This window comes from Haematobia irritans, chromosome 5, assembly GCF_050003625.1.
Source record: "Haematobia irritans isolate KBUSLIRL chromosome 5, ASM5000362v1, whole genome shotgun sequence".
Classification (NCBI taxonomy): Eukaryota; Metazoa; Arthropoda; class Insecta; order Diptera; family Muscidae; genus Haematobia; species Haematobia irritans.
Genome location: NC_134401.1, coordinates 161,689,067 through 161,709,350, shown reverse-complemented (window position 1 = coordinate 161,709,350; position 20,284 = coordinate 161,689,067). Strand labels below are relative to the sequence as shown.

The 20,284-nt window shown below is 31.6% G+C and overlaps 1 protein-coding gene across 1 annotated transcript; it reads right to left on the bottom strand.

Annotated features, from left to right (window-relative positions):
- Window positions 1-844: 844 nt before the first annotated feature.
- LOC142238296 (zinc transporter ZIP3-like) lies at window positions 845-20,215 on the bottom strand. The gene is made up of 2 exons (XM_075309902.1): window positions 18,621-20,215; window positions 845-1,160 (listed from the first exon to the last, which is right to left on the bottom strand). Exons 1-2 carry the CDS (start codon window positions 19,825-19,827, stop codon window positions 1,045-1,047), a joined length of 1,323 nt encoding a protein of 440 aa, XP_075166017.1. The 5' UTR covers window positions 19,828-20,215; the 3' UTR covers window positions 845-1,044.
- Window positions 20,216-20,284: the final 69 nt, after the last annotated feature.

Below are 20,284 nucleotides of genomic sequence, written 5' to 3'. Positions count from 1 at the left end.
ACAAATACACATTTTCCATCTACAAAAAATATCCTCAATATTTTCTCATAACAATATTAACCGCAGTCATATAGACATGAAATCTACTTACCCTTTCATGAAGAATTCTTTATACGTGAAGTCTGTGTTTACCACGCTTTACTATTGTAGGTAAGAAAAATCAAACACAAGATTCCTACTGTCCGCACCTACTCATAAACCAATTATCGAAATTCCTACTGTCCCCCTCTACTATTGAAATATTTATATCAAAATTTACCCTAGTGAGTCTGAGTTTTCGCTATGAAATCTTATTGCAATTTTCCTATTTCGTGTGATAAGTCATTGGGATTAATGTGGTATCGAAATTCCTACTGTACCCATCTACTATTGAATTGGAGATACATACATAAAATGGTATTTCTTTAGGGGACAGTTTCACCTTTCTTGTCGAAAATGTTTTCCCAAATTCAATTAAAACCTTATTTCAAAAATATTGCCTCAATTTTTTCCATGCAAATATCAAATATTTCGAAAATTTACGACTTCACTGGGTAAATGTCAAAAGATTGTAGAATTTATATACCTCTATCTACATAAAATAAAGATTATTGTTCTTTAATGTTAATGTATTCAAATAATCAGAATAGGTTTCTATCATCTTATATCATGCTATTGTTATTCTTCCAAAGAAGATATTTTTGTTTTCAGTGGCAAGGTTTCTTAGCCATTATTTTTATCCACTTAAGAATTTCTCTGTATTCCAGGGGATTCCCTCATCTACCTTACCTTTAAGTATTTTGATTGTGTTTTCTTCTCTTTGTGGATGCCCATTATATTGGTTTAAAAACAAAGAACATTTAAATAAAATGTGTTAATGAAGATTTTAGCTCGATTTTATTTACAATTAAAAATAATACTCTTTATACACTGCACATTCGAAGTCGGCATTTCTTTCGTGTATGTTTTGCGTAATTAAGAAGATTTGAATGGAATTCTTAAATCTAAAAATATCACATGTTACTCATGTCAAATAAGTACTAAGTGTGGCTTCATCTGTCACTTCTATCCCGCCACTGATGGGGTTGCTGCTGTTAAATTCAGAAATGTTCGAATGGTAGTTGGCACAATATTTTCTTCTTCAGCTCCACAGGAACCATGGTCGTGGTCATGACCTTCACCTAAAATTAAAGAAATAACAATTTTGTTTATTTATTTTTAATTTAAAAACAATATTTATAAAAAATACTGAAATTATAAACTACTATCGTAAATAAGGTTTTAAATAGATTTTATGAAAGGATATGCCTGATATTTTACAGATTGGCAACACAGGCAAACATTTTGTGTTATATTTGTGCCACTTTAGTGGCAAATTCGTTTTTAAGTGTTGACATTTTTGTGACACTCTTTTGTTGTCGCACTGAATGCCATACTTTTTACATTTTTGTGCCATGCTTTTGCCACATTTTAATTAATTATTGTTTTAGTTCAATACACTGAAAGAAGAGTTTTCTTTTCGCAGGAACGAAATTTTAGACACACAAATTTTCCCATTTATGCCAAAAATTTTCTTAAGAAGGCTAGAGGTAATTACTTGCAACGATTGTCATAAATTCCGGGTTATTTGCTCTTAAATAAAATTTTGCAAAAAATTTCTATAGAAATAAAATTCTGCAAACAATTTTTATAGAAATAAAATTTTGCAAACATTTTTATAGAAATAAAATTTTGACAAAAATTTTCTATAGAAATAAAATTTTGACAAAATTTTTATAGAAATAAAATTTTGACAAAATTTTTTGTAAGACTAAAATTTGATAAAATTAAATAGAAATAAAATTTTTTCTTAAACTTTTCTATAGAAATAAAATGTTGACAAAATTTTCTATAGAAATAAAATTTTGAAAAATGTTTCTATAGGAATAGAATTTTGACAAAATTTTCTATAGAAATAAAATTTTGACAAAATTTTCTATAGAAATAAAATTTTGACAAAATTTGCCATAGATATAAAATTTTGCCAACATTTTCGGTAGAAATAAAATCTTGACAAAAATTTCTATAGAAATAAAATTTTGGCAACATTTTTTATAGAAATAAAATTTTGACAAAATTTGCCATAGAAATAAAATTTTACAAAATTTTCTATAGAAATAAAATTTTGACAAAATTTCTATAGAAAAAAAATGTTGACAAAATTTTCTATAGAAATAAAATTTTGGCAATATTTTTTATAAAAATAAAATTTTGACAAAATTTGCTATAGAAATAAAATTTTACAAAATTTTCTATAGAAATAAAATTTTGACAAGCTTTTCTATAGAAATAAAATTTTGACAAAATTTTCTATAGAAATAAAATTTTGACAAAATTTTACATAGAAATAAATTTTTTTTGTTTGTTATTGTTGGCTTCTCTTCAATCGTTATTGTTGTTTTTTATCTCAGCTTAAAGCCATGCATTGACTAAACTACAAGTGTAGCTTAACCAACAGAGGAAAAGTATGCTTGTCAAATTTATTTGGGCAAAGCCCTATAGACTGCAAGATGGTTGGATGTACAGCTGTTTCGGAATTACCAAATTCCTCATCAGCATCCTCTACTTGCAGCAAAACTATCAACCAATTATCAGAATAAATTCGGGTAATTCACTCAACCCAAAGTGAACTACACTTGAACCTCCCGAAAAAGGGTTCGATAGTCGGCTACTGCCTAAACAAATTTGCCAGCATATCTCTTTTCCTTTGCCAAACTCAAATCATCGATTTGAATGTATTTGGCTGGGTTTGTTTTTGAGCGTGCTTCCTCTATCTTCATTCGTTTTGTTTGTTATTGTTGGCTTCTCTTCAATCGAAAATTTTGGCAAAATTTTACATAGAAATAAAACTTTGAAAAAAATTTCTATAGAAATAAAATTTTGAAAAAAAAATTCAGTAAAAATAAAATTTTGACAAAATTTTCTTTAGAAATAAAATTTTACAAAATTTGCCTTAGAAATAAAATTTTGACAAAATTTTCTATAGAAATAAAATCGTGACAAATTTTTCGAGATGAATAAAATTTTGGCAACAATTTTCTATAGAAATAATATTATGACAAAATTTTCCATAGAAATAAAATTTTTATAAAATTTTCCATAGAAAAAAAAAATTGACAAAATTTTCTGTAGAAATAAAATTTTGACAAAATTTTCTATACAAATAAAAGTTTAACATAATTTTCTATAGAAATTAATTTTTGACAAAATTTTCTATAGAAATAAAATTTTGACAAAATTTTCTATACAAATAAAATTTTAACATAATGTTCTATTTCTATAATAAATTAATTTTTGACAAAATTTTCTATAAAAATAAAATTTTAACAACATTTTCTATAGAAATAAAATTTTGACGACATTTTCGGTAGAAATAAAATCTTGACAAAATTTTCTATAGAAATGAAATTTTGGCAATATTTTTTATTGAAATAAAATTTTGACAAAATTTGCTATAGAAATAAAATTTTACAAAATTTTCTATAGAAATAAAATTTTGACAAAATTTCTATAAAAAAAATGTTGACAAAATTTTGTTGACAAAATTTTCTATAGAAATAAAATTTTGGCAATATTTTTTATAGAAATAAAATTTTGGTAATATTTTTGATAGAAATAAAATTTTACAAAATTTTCTATAGAAATAAAATTTTGACAAATTTTTGTATAGAAATAAAATTTTGCCAAAATTTTCTATGGTACTAAAATTTCTGTTGAAAAATTCTGGAAACCTTGCTACCATGAACTGTTAATTTCGAGGATTGATTTTCGATGAAATGTAGATATAATCATTAATGGATTTATTTATATTTAATTTGAAACAGAAACGTTATACTTTATAAAAATTTGCATTTTTGAGGCACATTTTAAAAAATAACATGCCACCATTTCTTGAACTTAGCACAGTTAGTATTTCTCAACGTGAATACTGGGTAAAGGTAGTAGAGGAGCTGGCCAAAAATACCTGGTGGTGATTTTTATATACACACTAAAACATATATCATGTGACCAGTATTTCTAGTTTGACAGATATAACAGTGTTTAATTGGCAGCACTTCGTATCAGCTACCCTGTAGTATTACTAATATTTGATAAGATTAAAAAGAAAAGTGTATCACAAAAAGAAAGATAAGTAAATAAATTCCAACAATAATAAATATTGTCTAGTTACTATAGTATCCGACCTGTTTTTATCATGAAATGAAATCTGTAGCTTGTTGTGTTTTTGTTTATGATGACCAAGTGATGTTGTCGCTTCGCCGTATAAGCATTGTAAATTTTGTTGAATCCCCTTTTAGTTTAATGGATTTTTTTTGCAACTTTGTTGCTTATTTACAATTGCATTTAATTTTATATTTTTTTCTTGATAAAATGTTGATATATTTGTTAATAATTGTATGAGTAATGAAATAATAAATGTTTCGATTTTATTGAACATCAAAGTGTGATGAATATCAACCCTTTGATGTGTTTTTGTTTTTTTTTTATCATTTTCACACACTTTCTTAAAGATGGTAGGGTAGTTGTTTTAAAATTACACAAATAATTAACTTTTTTATTTCATATATATTTTCTTATCTATTTTACATTTTGATAAGCTATCAATAAGATTATCACTCATCATACTCATTTGAAATCAGCCAATCCAATTATATTTTAAATGGCATGTTGCTAACACTTAAATGGGGCAACTTTCAAAAATTTAGCCAATCAAGGTTTATTATCTAGAATAGCATAGCATAAATATGAAGCATATCGGTTCAAGAGTGCCATAAATCAAAACAAACAAGTATATAAAGCAGTAAATTCGGCCGGGCCGAATTTTAAATACCCACCACCATGAATCAAATATGATAGTTTACTTTGAAAACTCTTCGTCGTAGTGGGTTACTTGACAATATATAGAATTGTAGCGGGTTTGATGACAAATCTTCTCCCAAGCAAGTCAGTTCCCGAAGACAAACTTTAAAGATTCTACCTATGAAGACCAGATCAGATTCTGGATTTATGAGAACCAATTTTGTTTGAGTTTTAGAGAAATTATAAACATATCGTGTATATGATGAAATTACGCCTTGAGATAAAATCTTAAATATGTAGATTTTTTTCCGCCATTATTTAAATACGATGAGTAAAATCTGGATATTTTACTTTCAGTTTGAAGCAATTTTCATGATCAGTGCGCCTGCTATACCCTGAGAGAAGTGTTTTCTTTTTTGAGAAACGTAATTTTAGACAAGCAAAGTTTTCTTTTGACCCAAGTTTTAGAGACAATCGTTGAATAAACGAAAATACTTTATAAGAAAAGGAAATTTCGTTTGTCTAAAATTTCATTATAGATTACTAATTTCCAGCAAATCGGATAAAAACTACGGATTCTAGAAGCCCAAGAAATAATGCCGGGAGATCGGTGTATATGGGGGCTACACCAAAACATGGACCGATAGGCACCATTTGCTACTCACATATTTGTGATCTTAAAATACCTCCAGATTTTCAATTTCAAACAAATCGACTAGAAAATATAGTCTCTAGACGCCCAAGAAGTAAAAATCGAGAGATCAGTCTATATGGGGGCTATACCAAAAAATGGGCACCATTTTCGGCACACGTTTTCGGTACACCTTTTTATGGTCACAAAAAGACCTCTAGATTTTCAATTTCAGGAAAATCGGATAGAAAATATAGTTTCTAGAAGCCCAAGAAGCAAAATCGGGAGATCAGTCTCTATGGGGGCTATATCAAAACATGGACCGATGAGCACCATTTTCGGCACACCTTTTTATGGTCCTCAAATACATCTAGATTTCCAATTTCAGGCAAATCGGATGGTAAATATAGTTTCTAGAAGCCCTAGAAGCAAAATCGGGATATCGGTCTATATGGGGGCTATGCCAAAACATGGACCTATGGGCACCATTTTCGGCAAACCTTTTTATGGTCCCAAAATACCTCTAGATTTGCAATTTCATACAAATCGGACAGAAAATACTGTTTCTAGACGCGTAAGAAGCAAAATCGGGAGATCGGTCTATATGGGGGCTATACCAAAACATGGACCGTTTCGGACCATTTTCGACACACCTCCTTATGGTCCTAAAATACCTCTAGATTTTCAATTTCAGACAAATCGGATAGAAAATACTGTTTCTAGGCGCCTAAGAAGCAAAATCGGGAGATCGGTCTATATGGGGGCTATACCAAAACATGGACCGATACGGACCATTTTCGAAACATCTCCTTATGGTCCTAAAATACCTCTAGATTTTCAATTTCAGACAAATCGGATAGAAAATACTGTTTCTAGACGCCTAAGAAGCAAAATCGGGAGATCGGTCTATATGGGGGCTATACCAAAACATGGACCGATACGGACCATTTTCGACACACCTCTTTATGGTCCCAAAATACCTCTGGATTTCCAATTTCAGGCAAATCTGATAAAAACTACGGTTTTTATAGGCCCAAGACCCCAAATCGGGATGTCGGTTTATATGGGGACTATATCAAAACTTGGACCGATATAGCCCATCTTCGAACTTGACCTGCCTGCAAACAAAAAACTAATCTGTGCCAAATTTCGGGACGATAGCGCCATTATTGAAGGCTGTAGCGTGATTACAACAGACAGACAGACAGACAGACAGACAGACAGACGGACAGACGGACATGCTTATATCGTCTTAGAATTTCTCCCTGATCAAGAATATATATACTTTATATAGTCGGAAATCGATATTTCGATGTGTTACAAACGGAATGACAAACTTATTATACCCCCGTCACCATTTTATGGTGGTGGGTATAAAAATATGTTTGAATGTTATGTTTGCAAAAGATAAATTTCATAAAATAAAGTATTCAGTTTAACCCTTAAATGTGCACTGTATCTTTTAAGATGCAACCAGAAAAAAATTCTTACGTCTTAAAATGTTAACCGAATTCTATGGAAATTTGTATTTCTATGGAAAATTTTGCCAAAATTTTATTTCTATAGAATTTTTTCAAAATTTTATTTCTATAGAAATATTTTGTCAAAATTTTATTTCTATAGAAAATTTTGTCAAAATTTTATTTCTATAGAAAATTTTGTCAAAATTTTATTTCTATAGAATTTTTTCAAAATTTTATTTCTATAGAAATATTTTTCAAAATTTTATTTCTATAGAAAGTTTTGTCAAAATTTTATTTCTATAGATTTTTTTTCAAAATGTTATTCCTATAGAATATTTTATCAAAATTTTATTTCTATAGAATATTTTGTCAAAATTTTATTTCTGTAGAAAATTTTGTCAAAATTTTACTTTTATAGAAAATTTTTTCAAAATTTTATTTCTATGGAAATATTTTTCAAAACTTTATTTTTATAGAAAATTTTGTCAAAATTTTATTTCTATAGAAATTTTTTTCAAAATGTTATTTCTGTAGAATATTTTGTCAAAATTTTATTTCTATAGAATATTTTGTCAAATTTTTATTTCTATAGAAAATTTTGTCAGAATTTAATTTCTATAGAAATTTTTTTCAAAATTTTATTTTGTCAAAATTTATTTCTATAGAAAACTTTGTTAAAATTTTATTTCTATAGAAAATTTTATTCCAATAGAAATTTTTGTCAAAATTTTATTTCTATAGAAAATTTTGTTAAAATTTTATTTCTATAGAAAATTTTGTCAAAATTTTTTTTCTATAGAAAATTTTGTCAATATTTTATTTCTATATAAAATTTTGTCAAAATTTTATTTCTGTAGAAAATTTTGTCAAAATTTTAGTCCTATAGAAAATTTTTTTAGATTTTATTTTTATAGAAAATTTTGTCCAAATTTCATTCCTATAGAAAATTTTTTCAAATTTTTTTTTCTATAGAAATTTTGTCAAAATTTTATTCCTATAGAAAACTTTCCCAACATTTTAGTTCTATAGAAAATTTTGTCAAAATTTTATTCCTATAGAAATTTTTTTCAAAATTTTATTCCTATAGAAAATCTTGTCAAAATTTTATTGCTATTGAACATGTTGTCAAAATTTTAAAAGTTTTTTTGAATGTGTGGAAAAGCGTGTTGAATATAAATGATTTTGTAATATATGTGTGTGTTGGTAGTTGTTTTGCCACTATTTCAGCAATATTATTTCTCGCAATATACCTACGTTATACATTCATATGGTAACACATTAAATGGCAATAATTTAATTATTCTATGTTACAGTGTATTAACAATACACAATTACAGCTTCTCACAGACTATCTAATGTTAAGTACTTGGATTTTGTGTTATGGCAGTTTAGAAACATATTTTTCAACTTTGAAATACCAAAAAAAAAAATATATGTTCATAAGAAAAAAAACCCATACGACTTGGTAATGGCAATCAAGTATGCAATTGCATTTGTTTACGTATATTGTTTGGTTTTATTGTTAAAGAACACAAAAGTACAAACGTCTACTTATTATCGGAGATTTTGAAACATTTATTACTTAATATGATTTTAGCCGTTCATTCACTTTTGCATATTTCTTTTGTTTTATATAGTTGTTGAGATATAATTAACGCAATCCAATTTTTATTATTTGCATTTTAAGATAATGAACAATTGTATTATTTTTTTTTTTGTAATTTTCACTTTGTTTATAATAATCACAATTCACTGTCAATGTTCTATAAATATTTAATTGAATAGTAGTCCTTTATTGTTTGCAATATGGAATTAATCACAAATGGAGTTCAGTCAAATCTATGTGAGATTAAACAAAATATTGACCGATAGCTAGGACCAGATTACAGAAATCCAATTTTTCAGTGGTTTCAGATTGTTACTAATATTTGTAGGTTAATTTAATTATGACAAAGTTTTCTATGGAAAGCCAATTTTTCAATAAGAAATTTAAATTATCGTTAAAAAATTAAATTTTAATTATAAAATTTGCTTCTTCTACCCAGCAAAAAAAAAAAGAAAAACAAAGAGTAGTGAAAATGTTCTTTTTTGGATCTGGTGCAGAATTGGCGCAGAAGTGATGAATTTGATATACTTGTCGTAGGACGGATTCCCATCAATAGTCTTTGCACTGAATATGTATTACTTCCCAGCAAAAATATTTCTAAGTTGTTTTAAAGGCAGAACTTTAAAAGTCAATTTTTATACCCTCCACCATAGGATGGGGGTATATTAAATTTTTTCATTCCGTTTGTAACACATCGAAATATTGCTCTAAGACCCTATAAAGTATATATATTCTGGGTCGTGGTGAAATTCTGAGTCGATCTGAGCATGTCCGTCTGTCCGTCTGTTGAAATCACGCTAACTTCCTAACGAAACAAACTAGTTGTTATTGATGTAGGTCGGATGGCATTGCAAATGGGCCATATCGGTCCACATTTACGTATAGCCCCCATATAAACGTACCTCCAGATTTGGCTTGCGGAGCCTCTAAGAGAAGCAAAGTTTATCCGACCCGGCTGAAATTTGGTACATGGTTTTAGCATATGATCTCTAACAACCGTGCAAAAATTGGTCCACATCGGTCCATAATTATATATAGCCCCCATATAAACCGATCCCCAGATTTGGCTTGCGGAGCTTCTTAGAGAAGCAAATTTCATCCGATCCGGCTGAAATGTGGTACATGGTGTTAGTATATGGTTTCTAATAACTGTGCAAAAATTGGTCCATATTGGTCCATAATTATATATAGCCCTATATAAACCGATCCCCAGATTTGACCTCCGGAGCCTCTTGGAAGACCAAAATTCATCTGATTCAGTTGAAATTTGGTACGTGGTGTTAATATATGGCTTTAAACAACCATGCAAAAATTGGTCCACATCGGTCCATAATTATATATAGCCCCCATATAAACCGATCCCCAGATTTGACCTCCGGAGCCCCTTGGAACACCAAAATTCATCTGATTCAGTTGAAATTTGGTACGTGGTGTTAATATATGGCCTCAAACACCCATGCAAAAATTGGTCGAAATCGGTCCATAAATATATATAGCCCCCATATAAACCGATCCCCAGATTTGACCTCCGGAGCTTCTTGGAAGAGCAAAATTCATCCGATTCGGTTGAAATTTGGTACGTGATGTTAGTATATCGTATCCAACAACCATGCAGGAATTGGTTCATATCTGTCCATAATTATATATAGCCCCATATAAACCCATCCCGAGATTTGGCTTTGGAGCCACATGGAGAAGCAAAATTCATCCGATCTGGTTGAAATTTGGTACGTGGTGTTAGTATATGATATTTAACAACCATGCCAAAAGTGGTCCATTTCAGTCCATAATCCCGAGATTTGGTTTTGGAGCCTCTCGAGATTTGGTTTTGGAGCCTCTTGGAGGAGCAAATTTTATCCGAGTCAGTTGAAATTTGGTACATATGGCCGTTAACAACCATGCCTAACTAGGTCCATATCGGTCTACAGTTATATATAGCCCTCAGATAAATCGATCCCCAATCACACAAAAATTGGTCCATATCAAGTTCATAATTGTAGCCCCCATATAAGCGACCCCCATATTTCAATTCTGGCTCTCCACGTACCGTGCAAAAGTCCACATCGATTCGTAATTATTACCCAGCAAAAAAAGAAAAAGAAGTTTTAAGATACCTTGCCATCGGTAAGTATTACCACAACACAAGTAATTCGATTGTGGATGACTGTCTTTCGCAGAAGTTTCTATGCAATCCATGGTAGAGGGTACATAAGATTCGGCCTGGCCGAACTTACGGCCGTATATACTTGTTTAATGTTCATTTGAGTCCCCAAGTCCAGAATGTGTCCATATGACTTCTAAGTACTTGTGGCTGTTATTATCTGTACTCAAAATACCTTCCAGCGATAATACAACATCCCATTGTATATCTCTAAGTAAAATTTACCTATATATAAAAACATTTGTACTATATATGGTGTATAAAGGGGGGAAGATAACAATGCTGACTTTTCAAATAAATATATTTCAATAAAATGTATTTATATTGAAAAGTGCTTTGACATTCTTGGTTGATGTAGATAAAAATGACATTAGGCCCTCGAAAATGTTTTCAATGTTACTAGGAAATGGATATTTTGAAGTAACATTTGTTATATTTCGATTGTGATGGTTAAAACACGCACTGAAAACAAAAACATGACCGGTTCCAAAGATTTTATCTTTAAGGTGAGTATTAAGTTCGAGTTTAGCCGCTAAAATCTCTAAAATGAAAACTAAATCAGTAAGAAAAATGCATGAAATTATACATATTTTTTGCAAATTTTATTATAACTTAATGGGGAAAAGCCCAAAGCAAATTTTCACAAAGTTTGTATTCCTTAAAATGGATTATTAAAGAAAAGTAATCGTGAAAAAATGACGTTTTTAGCGGCTAAATTCGAACTTAATACCCACCTTTACACTAAAAATTTTGGTATTGATTCCGAGCCTAAGAAGCGGAGAATTGAAGTAAAGACACCTTCACGACACAATTCTGTTTTATATTTGGGCTTTGCATACTTCACCCAGAAAAAAGGGGCTCTAATGCCAACTAAACTTTATATTAGTTCATGAAGATTAGTTGATTTTAGTTAAATTTAGCACAATATGAATAAATGTTCCTTATTTGAATGATTTTTTGCTAACTTTAATGACGTGAACTAAAAATAAGAAATCCAGTATATACGGCCGCAAGTTCGGCCAGGCCGAAGCTTATGTACCCTCCACCATGGATTGCGTCGAAACTTCTTCTAAACACTGTCATCCACAATATAAGTTGAGGTAACGCTTGCCGATAGCTAGGTATCTTAAAACCTCCTAACACCGTCTTCTAAATTGTATGTAAGTTAAAAAAAAACATCGATCAAATACGTATATAATTCAGTTTGACAAAATTTTCTATAGACATACAATTTTAACAAAATTTTCTATAGAAATAAAATTTTAACAAAATTTTCTATAGAAATAAAATTTTCACAAAATTTTCTATAGAAATAAAATTTTGACAACATTTTCTATAGAAACAAAATTTTAACAAAAATTTTCTGTACAAATAAAATTTTAACAAAATTTTCTATATAAATAAAATTTTGACAAAATTGTCTATAGAAATAAAATTTTGACAAAATTTTCTATAGAAATAAAATTTTGGTAGATTATTTTTGGCTCGAGTGGCAACCATGATTATGACCCGATATGGAACAATTTTTGTGTGATTGGAGATCGGCTATATATAACTATAGACCGATATGGACCAAGTTTAGCATGGATGTTAGAGGCGATATACTAACACCACGTTCCACATTTGAATCGGATTGGATGAATTTTGCTCCTCCAAGAGGCTCCGGAGGTCAAATCTGGAGAACGCTTTATACGGGGGCTATATATAATTATGAACCGATATGGACCAATTCTGGCACGGTTGTTAAAGATCACCATGTTCCAAATTACAACCGGATTGGATGAAATTTGCTTCTCTTAGAGGCTCCGCAAGCCAAATCTGGGGATCGCTTTATATGGGGGCTATATATAATTATGGACCGATGTGGACCAATTTTTGCATGGTTGTTAGAGACCATATACCAACACCATGCACCAAATTTCAGCAAGATCGGATGAAATTTGCTTCTCTTTGCGGCTCCGCAAGCCAAATCTGGGGATCGCTTTATATGGGAGCTATAAATAATTATGGACCGATGTGGACCAATTTTTGCATGGTTGTTAGAGACCATATACCAACATCATGTACCAAATTTTAGCCGGATGGGATGAAATATGCTTCTGTTAGAGGCTCCACAAGCCAAATCTGAGGGTCCCTTTATATGGGGGCTATACGTAAAAGTGGACCGATATGGCCCATTTGCAATATCATCCGACCTACATCAATAACAACTACTTGTGCCAAGTTTCAAGTCGATAGCTTGTTTCGTCCGGAAGTTAGCGTGATTTCAACAGACGGACGTACGAACGGACATGCTCAGATCGACTCAGAATTTCTCCACGACCCAGAATATATATACTTTATAGGGTCTTAGAGCAATATTTCGATGTGTTACAAACGGAATGACAAAGTTAATATACCCCCATCCTATGGTGGAGGGTATAAAAAGTTGTATACAAATATAGTGCACAATTTTACTAAAAAATTAAATATTTCATATTTTCCCAAAATGGCAGAAGTTTGCTAAAATTGAGTTCATAGGTCTCTCAAATGAATAAATTTTACTAAAATTGTAACTGTCTTGAACTTCGTACAGCGCTAATTTTTAAATCCAATTTTTTTCTTTCAACATATGAAATTTTTTTAAATTACAGAAAAAAATTAATTAGTTATAATAATTTTTCTTCAATTTGACAAAAAGTATTAACTTATTTGTAACATGTTGCAATTAGAAAACTACTTTAGTTAAAATTTTCTAAAATAAACCTACATTTTCATCCACGGTGGGTTCACTTTTTTTTGGGTGTTTGATTGATACGTTTTTTCAACTTTTTTCTCAAATCCTTCAAAATCCATTCAAAATCGACTTCACGTAGAAATTATGCTATGTTTCAAGTAAAAAAACTCCTTTAAAACATGTCCTATTTTTGAACACTTTTTTGCTTTATAGACAAGTTACAAAAAGTCAAAAAATTAAAGACGATTTCATTATGAACCGAGTCACTTAATTTAAGAACTTGTTAAACACAATTTATTATTAAGCATTAGTCTGTAAGGAATATTATCTTTTTCCCTAGACGAAATAATAAAATAAAAAATAAAACGACTTCATTGAAAAGTTTATCGACTTTATATCAGAGAAATGCATCTTCTATGCTAAGCAAAACTCACATTCGTATTTTAAAGAATATTTTTTTCAGTATGGGGTAATGTCAATATAGTGGTTGATTATCACGTAAAAGAAAATGATCTTATATGCAGTGCAATGAACCACAGTGGTCACTTATATTTTAAAGAATTGTTAAAATAATTTTTTTTTAATTTAATTGAATTCAATAAAATAAATTTTTAAACATTTTGCATTAAGTCATGTAGAGTAGTTACATTTAGTGCTTGTGTATTTTTATTTATTTATTTTGATTAAATTTAATTCATTTAAATAAATTTTTAACACTTAAATCATGTAGGGTATCCAAAATGGGTTGCTTGCGTAACGTTCTTCAATTCTATATCCATAAAAATATTTCCATAAAAAAAAATCACACAAGCATAATTGCTTAGCTATAAAAGCCTCATTTAATATATGCGAAAATATTTAAATAGTTTTTTGTTTTGTTTTAATTGACGATGAACGGAAGCAAAGAAAAGATTGTTAACAATTCTATGACTGACTATAGTTGAAAACTCTGTTTGGTAACATATATGGTCAAGAACGTGCCATAAATTCGTAAGAAATAGCAAACAATCAAAATGTTTAAAATTCTAATAATACCACGTGTTTTTTCTGTTTTTTTGTTAGTTAGCCAAAAAAATTTAATATAAAGATTAGCTATCTAGAATCAGATTTGGTTTGGTTATTTACTTTTTTTTTTGGTAACATTTTTATTTTTGCCGTTTTATCAGTTGAAATAAATTTGAGAGTTTTTATCTCGATGAGTTTCTTGTTTGCATCATAAATGTGAGTGGTACTACCACAAAGTGTATTGTGTTTCCGTGGACAGGTAAACTATTGCTTCATTCTACCAAAATTAATAAACATATACATTGGGGAGGGTCAGTATTTCGAGGCTGGTGGAAATAAAGATGAAGATGGTGGCTTGAAACGAGGATGAGAAAAAACATTTTGGTTAAAGTAAGAAAAAAAAACTTTTGAAAATATGAAATAAAAAGAAAATACAACAAAGCAAAGCAGCAAAAAAATTAACAAAAAACGTATACTGGCACATCTTTAAAAGCGCCTCCAAACATATCTTCCCAAAGATGTTCTTTATTTTAACTACACAGGAAGTTCTTTAAAACTCGCTTTTTAAATTTAAAATTTTTCAAAACTTGATTTATATTTTTTATATTTTTTTTTTATTTATATTTTTATATCCTTCACCATAGGATGAGGGGGGTATATTAACTTTGTCATTCCGTTTGTAACACATCGAAATATTGCTCTAAGACTCCATAATGTATATATATATTCTGGGCCGTGGTGAAATTCTGAGCTCGATTTGAGCATGTCCGTCCGTCCGTCTGTTGAAATCACGCTAACTTCCGAACGAAACAAGCTATCGACTTGAAACTTGGCATAAGTAGTTGTTATTGATGTCGGTCGGATGGTATTGCAAATGGGCCATATCGGACCACTTTTACGTATAGCCCCCATATAAACCGACCCCCCAGATTTGGCTTGCAGAGCCTCCTGGAGGAGCAAAATTCATCGGATCCGGTTGAAAGTATGTGGTGTTAGTATATGATCTATAACAACCATGCAAAAATTGGTCCATATCGGTCCATAATTATATATAGCCCCCATATAAATCGATCCTCAGATTTGACCTCCGGAACCTCTTGGAGGAGCAAAATTTATCCGATTCGGTTGAAATTTGGTACATTGCGCTAGTATATGGCCGCTAACAGCCATGCAAAAATAGGTCCATATCGGTCTATAGTTATAACAGGTTGGCTGATAAGTCCCCGGTCTAACAAAGAAAAACACATTTTTTTGTAAAAATTCGTTTTTATTATTCAACATAGTTCCCTTTATGAACGATACAACGATTATAACGACCTTCCAATTTTTTGATACCATTTTGGTAGTCCTACGGGTTTGCCTCAGTTTCGGCGATCACCTCTTCATTGCAGCCTAATTTTTTCCCTGCGAGCATCCTTCTGAGAACAAGAAAAAGTCGCTGCGGGCCCGATCTGGAGAATACGGTGGGTGTGGAAGCAATTCGAAGCCCAATTTTTGCCATCGTTCTCAATGACTTGTGGCACGGTGCGTTGTCTTGGTGGAACAACACTTTTTTCTTCTTCATATGGGGCCGTTTTGCCGCGATTTCGACCTTCAAACGCTCCAATAACGCCATATAATAGTCACTGTTGATGGTTTTTCCCTTCTCAAGATAATCGATAAAAATTATTCCATGCGCATCCCAAAAAACAGAGGCCATTACTTTGCCAGCGGACTTTTGAGTCTTTCCACGCTTCGGAGACGGTTCACCGGTCGCTGTCCACTCAGCCGACTGTCGATTGGACTCAGGAGTGTAGTGATGGAGCCATGTATCATCCATTGTCACATATCGACGGAAAAACTCGGGTGTATTACGAGTTAACAGCTGCAAACACCGCTCAGAATCATCAACACGTTGTGGTTTTTGGTCAAATGTGAGCTCGCGCGGCACCCATTTTGCACAGAGCTTCCGCATTTCCAAATATTGATGAATGATATGACCAACACGTTCCTTTGATATCTTTAAGGCCTCTGATATCGCGATCAACTTCATTTTACGGTCATTCAAAATCATTTTGTGGATTTTTTTGATGTTTTCGTCGGTAACCACCTCTTTCGGGCGTTCATTGCGTTCACCGTCCTCCGTGCTCATTTCACCACGCTTGAATTTTGCATACCAATCAATTATTGTTGATTTCCCTGGGGCAGAGTCCGGAAACTCATTATCAAGCCAAGTTTTTGCTTCCACCTATTTTATCCCTTCATAAAACAGTAATTTATCAAAACACGAAATTCCTTTTTTCCATTTTTTTCACAATAACAAAAGTTGCTTCACAAAAGACGCTCTGTCTCACAAACTAATTGACTTACAGACGTCAAACACGAATCATTTGAAGGTTGGTACTATATAAAAATAATATGCACTAGCGACGCCATCTATGTGTCAGACCGGGGACTTATCAGCCAACCTGTTATATAGCCAATGGCCAATCACACAAAAATTGGTCCATATCACCAAAACTAATCTACCAAATTTTATTTCTATAGAAAATTTTGTCAAAAATTTATTTCTATAGAAAATTTTGTCAACATTTTATTTCTATAGAAAATTTTGTCAAAATTTTATTTCTGCAGAAAATTTTGTCAAAATTTTATTTCTATAGAAAATTTTGTCAAAATGTTATTTCTGTAGAAAATTTTGTCAAAATTTTATTTCTATAGAAAATTTTGTCAAAATTTTATTTCTATAGAAAATTTTGTCAAAATGTTATTTCTATAGAAAATTTTGTCAAAATTTTATTTCTATAGAAAATTACGTCAACATTCTATTTCTATAGAAAATTTTGTCGAACTAAATTACATACGTCTTTAATAGGTCTTTTTTTGTTTAATATATCCCCCATATGGACTAACTTACAATTCAGGAAACGGTGTTAAGGATTTTTTAAGATACCTTGCCATCGGCAAGTGTTACCGCAACCCAAGTAATTCGATTGTTGATGAAAGTCTTTAGAAAAGTTTCTATGCAATCCATGGTGGATTGTACATAAGATTCGGCCTGGCCGAACTTACGGCCGTATATACTTGTTAATGGGTAATTTTAACTTTTTTGTTTCAAATAGATTGAAAATAGAGTAAGAATTAATAAAATGGTACTAATTATTAAAATTTTGTCAAAAAAAATGCTGAACCCACCCCATTTGAATTGAAACTCGATTCAGACAAGCGTTATAATGCATTAAAAATCATAAAAAAACTTATAAATATTATTTATTTGGCAAAATATCGCAAAAATTTTTAATTCACATCCAAAATACTCAATTACGATCACACCTTAAGAAGTGATGCAAATTCAGTGCTGTTGAAATGGTGGACATCCATCCTATGACAAGCCTATGTTAAATTCATTGCTGCTGTGCCAATTTTGCACCACTTCCGTATCCAAAAAGAACATTTTCACTACTTTTTTTGGTGACACTTAAAATCTTAAATTTGCTAAAAAATTGAAACCACTGTACTTGAAAACTATTTATCAAAGGAAAGGGTGACACTGCAAAGTTAACCTGATGATATATTTCTCTCCGTGATAAAATGTGTTAGTTCGTAAAGATCAAAAATTTTGTAATTTCGCGATCTTGGTCAAAAAAAAATTTTTTTTCAAATTTTAATTTTAATTTTTAAATTTAAATTTTATTTATAAAAGTAGCTAATATGTAATGCATCAAATTAATGTGCTGTATTTCTTTGTATCATTTTTTAAATTTTATTGTTCAAAAACAAAAAAAAAAAAATTCGGAAATAACATTAAATCGTAGAAAATAATTTTGCAAAGGAAAAGTGGAGACTCCAAGGCAATCTTGATTACATAGAAGGTCCATTTCTCTCTGCGAAAAAATGTGTCAGTTCGTAAAGAACAAATCCGCCCAAATTTAAATTTCGTATTTTCGCGGTCGCAATTTTTTATTCAAATTTGAAGTTTTATATTTTTTATTTATTTATAAATCGTCTGGTATATGATACAAGGTTACTGTGTAATTTTGGGCAAGTTAAAAAAAATCCTTCATTTGGAGTCTACTCGCCAAATGCTTGACTTATAGCAAACATAGAAATGATTGTTAACGACGAGGTTAATTTGCCCTTGAAGACATTAGGGAACTTTGTTTCGTTAAAATTTCGATTCGGATAGGAATAAATAATTTCTCAATTTTAGTAAATAATCTTATTAGCCCTTAAAAACTTACCTATATTTTGCAAGCCAAACATAAGGCCAAATCCAATCAGCATGGCTAAGAATGCCCCTAGTCCAGCATGATGTTTGGAGAGTATTTCAAAGAATACCACATACAATAGAGTACCACATGCGATACCCTGAAGGACCGCCGAGAGTAGAGTATCCTCGGACGTAGAAGAATTATGGCTTACACCCAGGCCTATACCGACTCCAATGGGACTAACAATGGCAAATGTAACGGTATAGATGGCCGCTAGAATTGGCCTAGTACGAGCCACAATTAACTCAACACCCACACAAAAAGCCAATACCAATTTGTGGGCTGACACCGCTCCAAAAAGGAACCACACCGACGAAGTTGAATCCTCTAAGCCAATGGCCAGACCTTCAAAGACCTCATGCAAAGATAAAGCCAAAACAATACCCAGACCACGAAGCGATGAAGACACTGTGCCATCGTTGACATTTTGATCCAAAGGCATGTGGGAATGACCATGACCATTTTCGTGATTGTGTTCATGGTGATGTTTGGGTGTGTTGCAAGCTGATGATGATGATGATCGTTTTCCTCCATCGCCATTAGTTTGCAATTGTAAATCACTGTGCTTGCCACTGCAGTTGGGATCAATTAGAGTGTCCACCGTCAAAGTGGAAACGTGATATTTGGAATTTTCATAGACACTATTGTCTGTGACAGGCAAGGTTTCGCCACTATTATTGCAGCTATTTTGTGAGTGTTTGGATTTTTTGCTACCACGAACCAAAACACTATTGCGTACACTGTGACCCCGCTCAAAAGCTGCACTTACATCATCTTTTCGCGATTTTTTGCCAGATTTGTGGCGATGCAAATACGAGTGGACACATTCCTCAATCAGATACATGAGGAAAAAACCAGCACACATAAGAGTTTCAGCCAGAGCGAAACGTGTCTCGCCTATGTTACCACATTCCTGCAGGTGTTCCACTACCTCTTGCACTTCGGGCAAGAGATGGATAAAGGTAGTGGCCAAGAGGACACCACCACCAAAGTACAGCAAATATTGCACAATATGGGCTGAACGGGAATCGGGTTTCTTTTCAGTCCATTTAAGCCAATAGTTGAGTATGAAGGGAATACAACCAAAGAGGATGGTTGCACAGAAGAGGCAAACCATGGCCGCACACTTGGCAATCAATAAATCATGTTCGGAGGAATGGGAATGGTCGTGTGCCATTTTCAATAGCAGCAGCAATAAAACGAAACTCTAACAACGCCAACGACAATTAAACCAAAAAACAAAACAACCGATCACTTTCAGTGTCGCCGATCAAAACACAACGAACAACACAAACACCTTCTAATAACTCAACTTGCGGCGTGGTGTCCCACCGTGAACAACCAAACCAAGCAACCAACCCAACTTGCGTGGTTGACTGAGATTCTTGTTTTTCTTAGGCTTCACTTTTCCGTCTTGGAAGTCGATCGTAGCGATTTTCTTCGGTATGTTAAGATCCGGCCGTTAAACGCTTTAAGAAAAGGTCTACTCTCGCGGACCTTTCAATGTTTACTGATTGTTTTGCCTACTGTTAACGGTTATTTTAACCGAGAGTTATTCTGATGCAGTGTCATTGGTAAGAGTATAAAGTTTTACTGACTGGCAAACACTTGGTTGTTATCAAGTGTGCTTACTC

What these genes read in the sequence shown, in the direction of transcription:
- LOC142238296 (XM_075309902.1), bottom strand. Translation starts at nt 19,827, where the DNA reads ATGGCACACGACCATTCCCATTCCTCCGAACATGATTTATTGATTGCC. An exon ending in GTTTGGCTTGCAAAATATAG is followed by an intron (nt 1,161 to 18,620) that starts GTAAGTTTTTAA and finishes CTTTAATTTTAG; the next exon opens with GTGAAGGTCATGACCACGAC.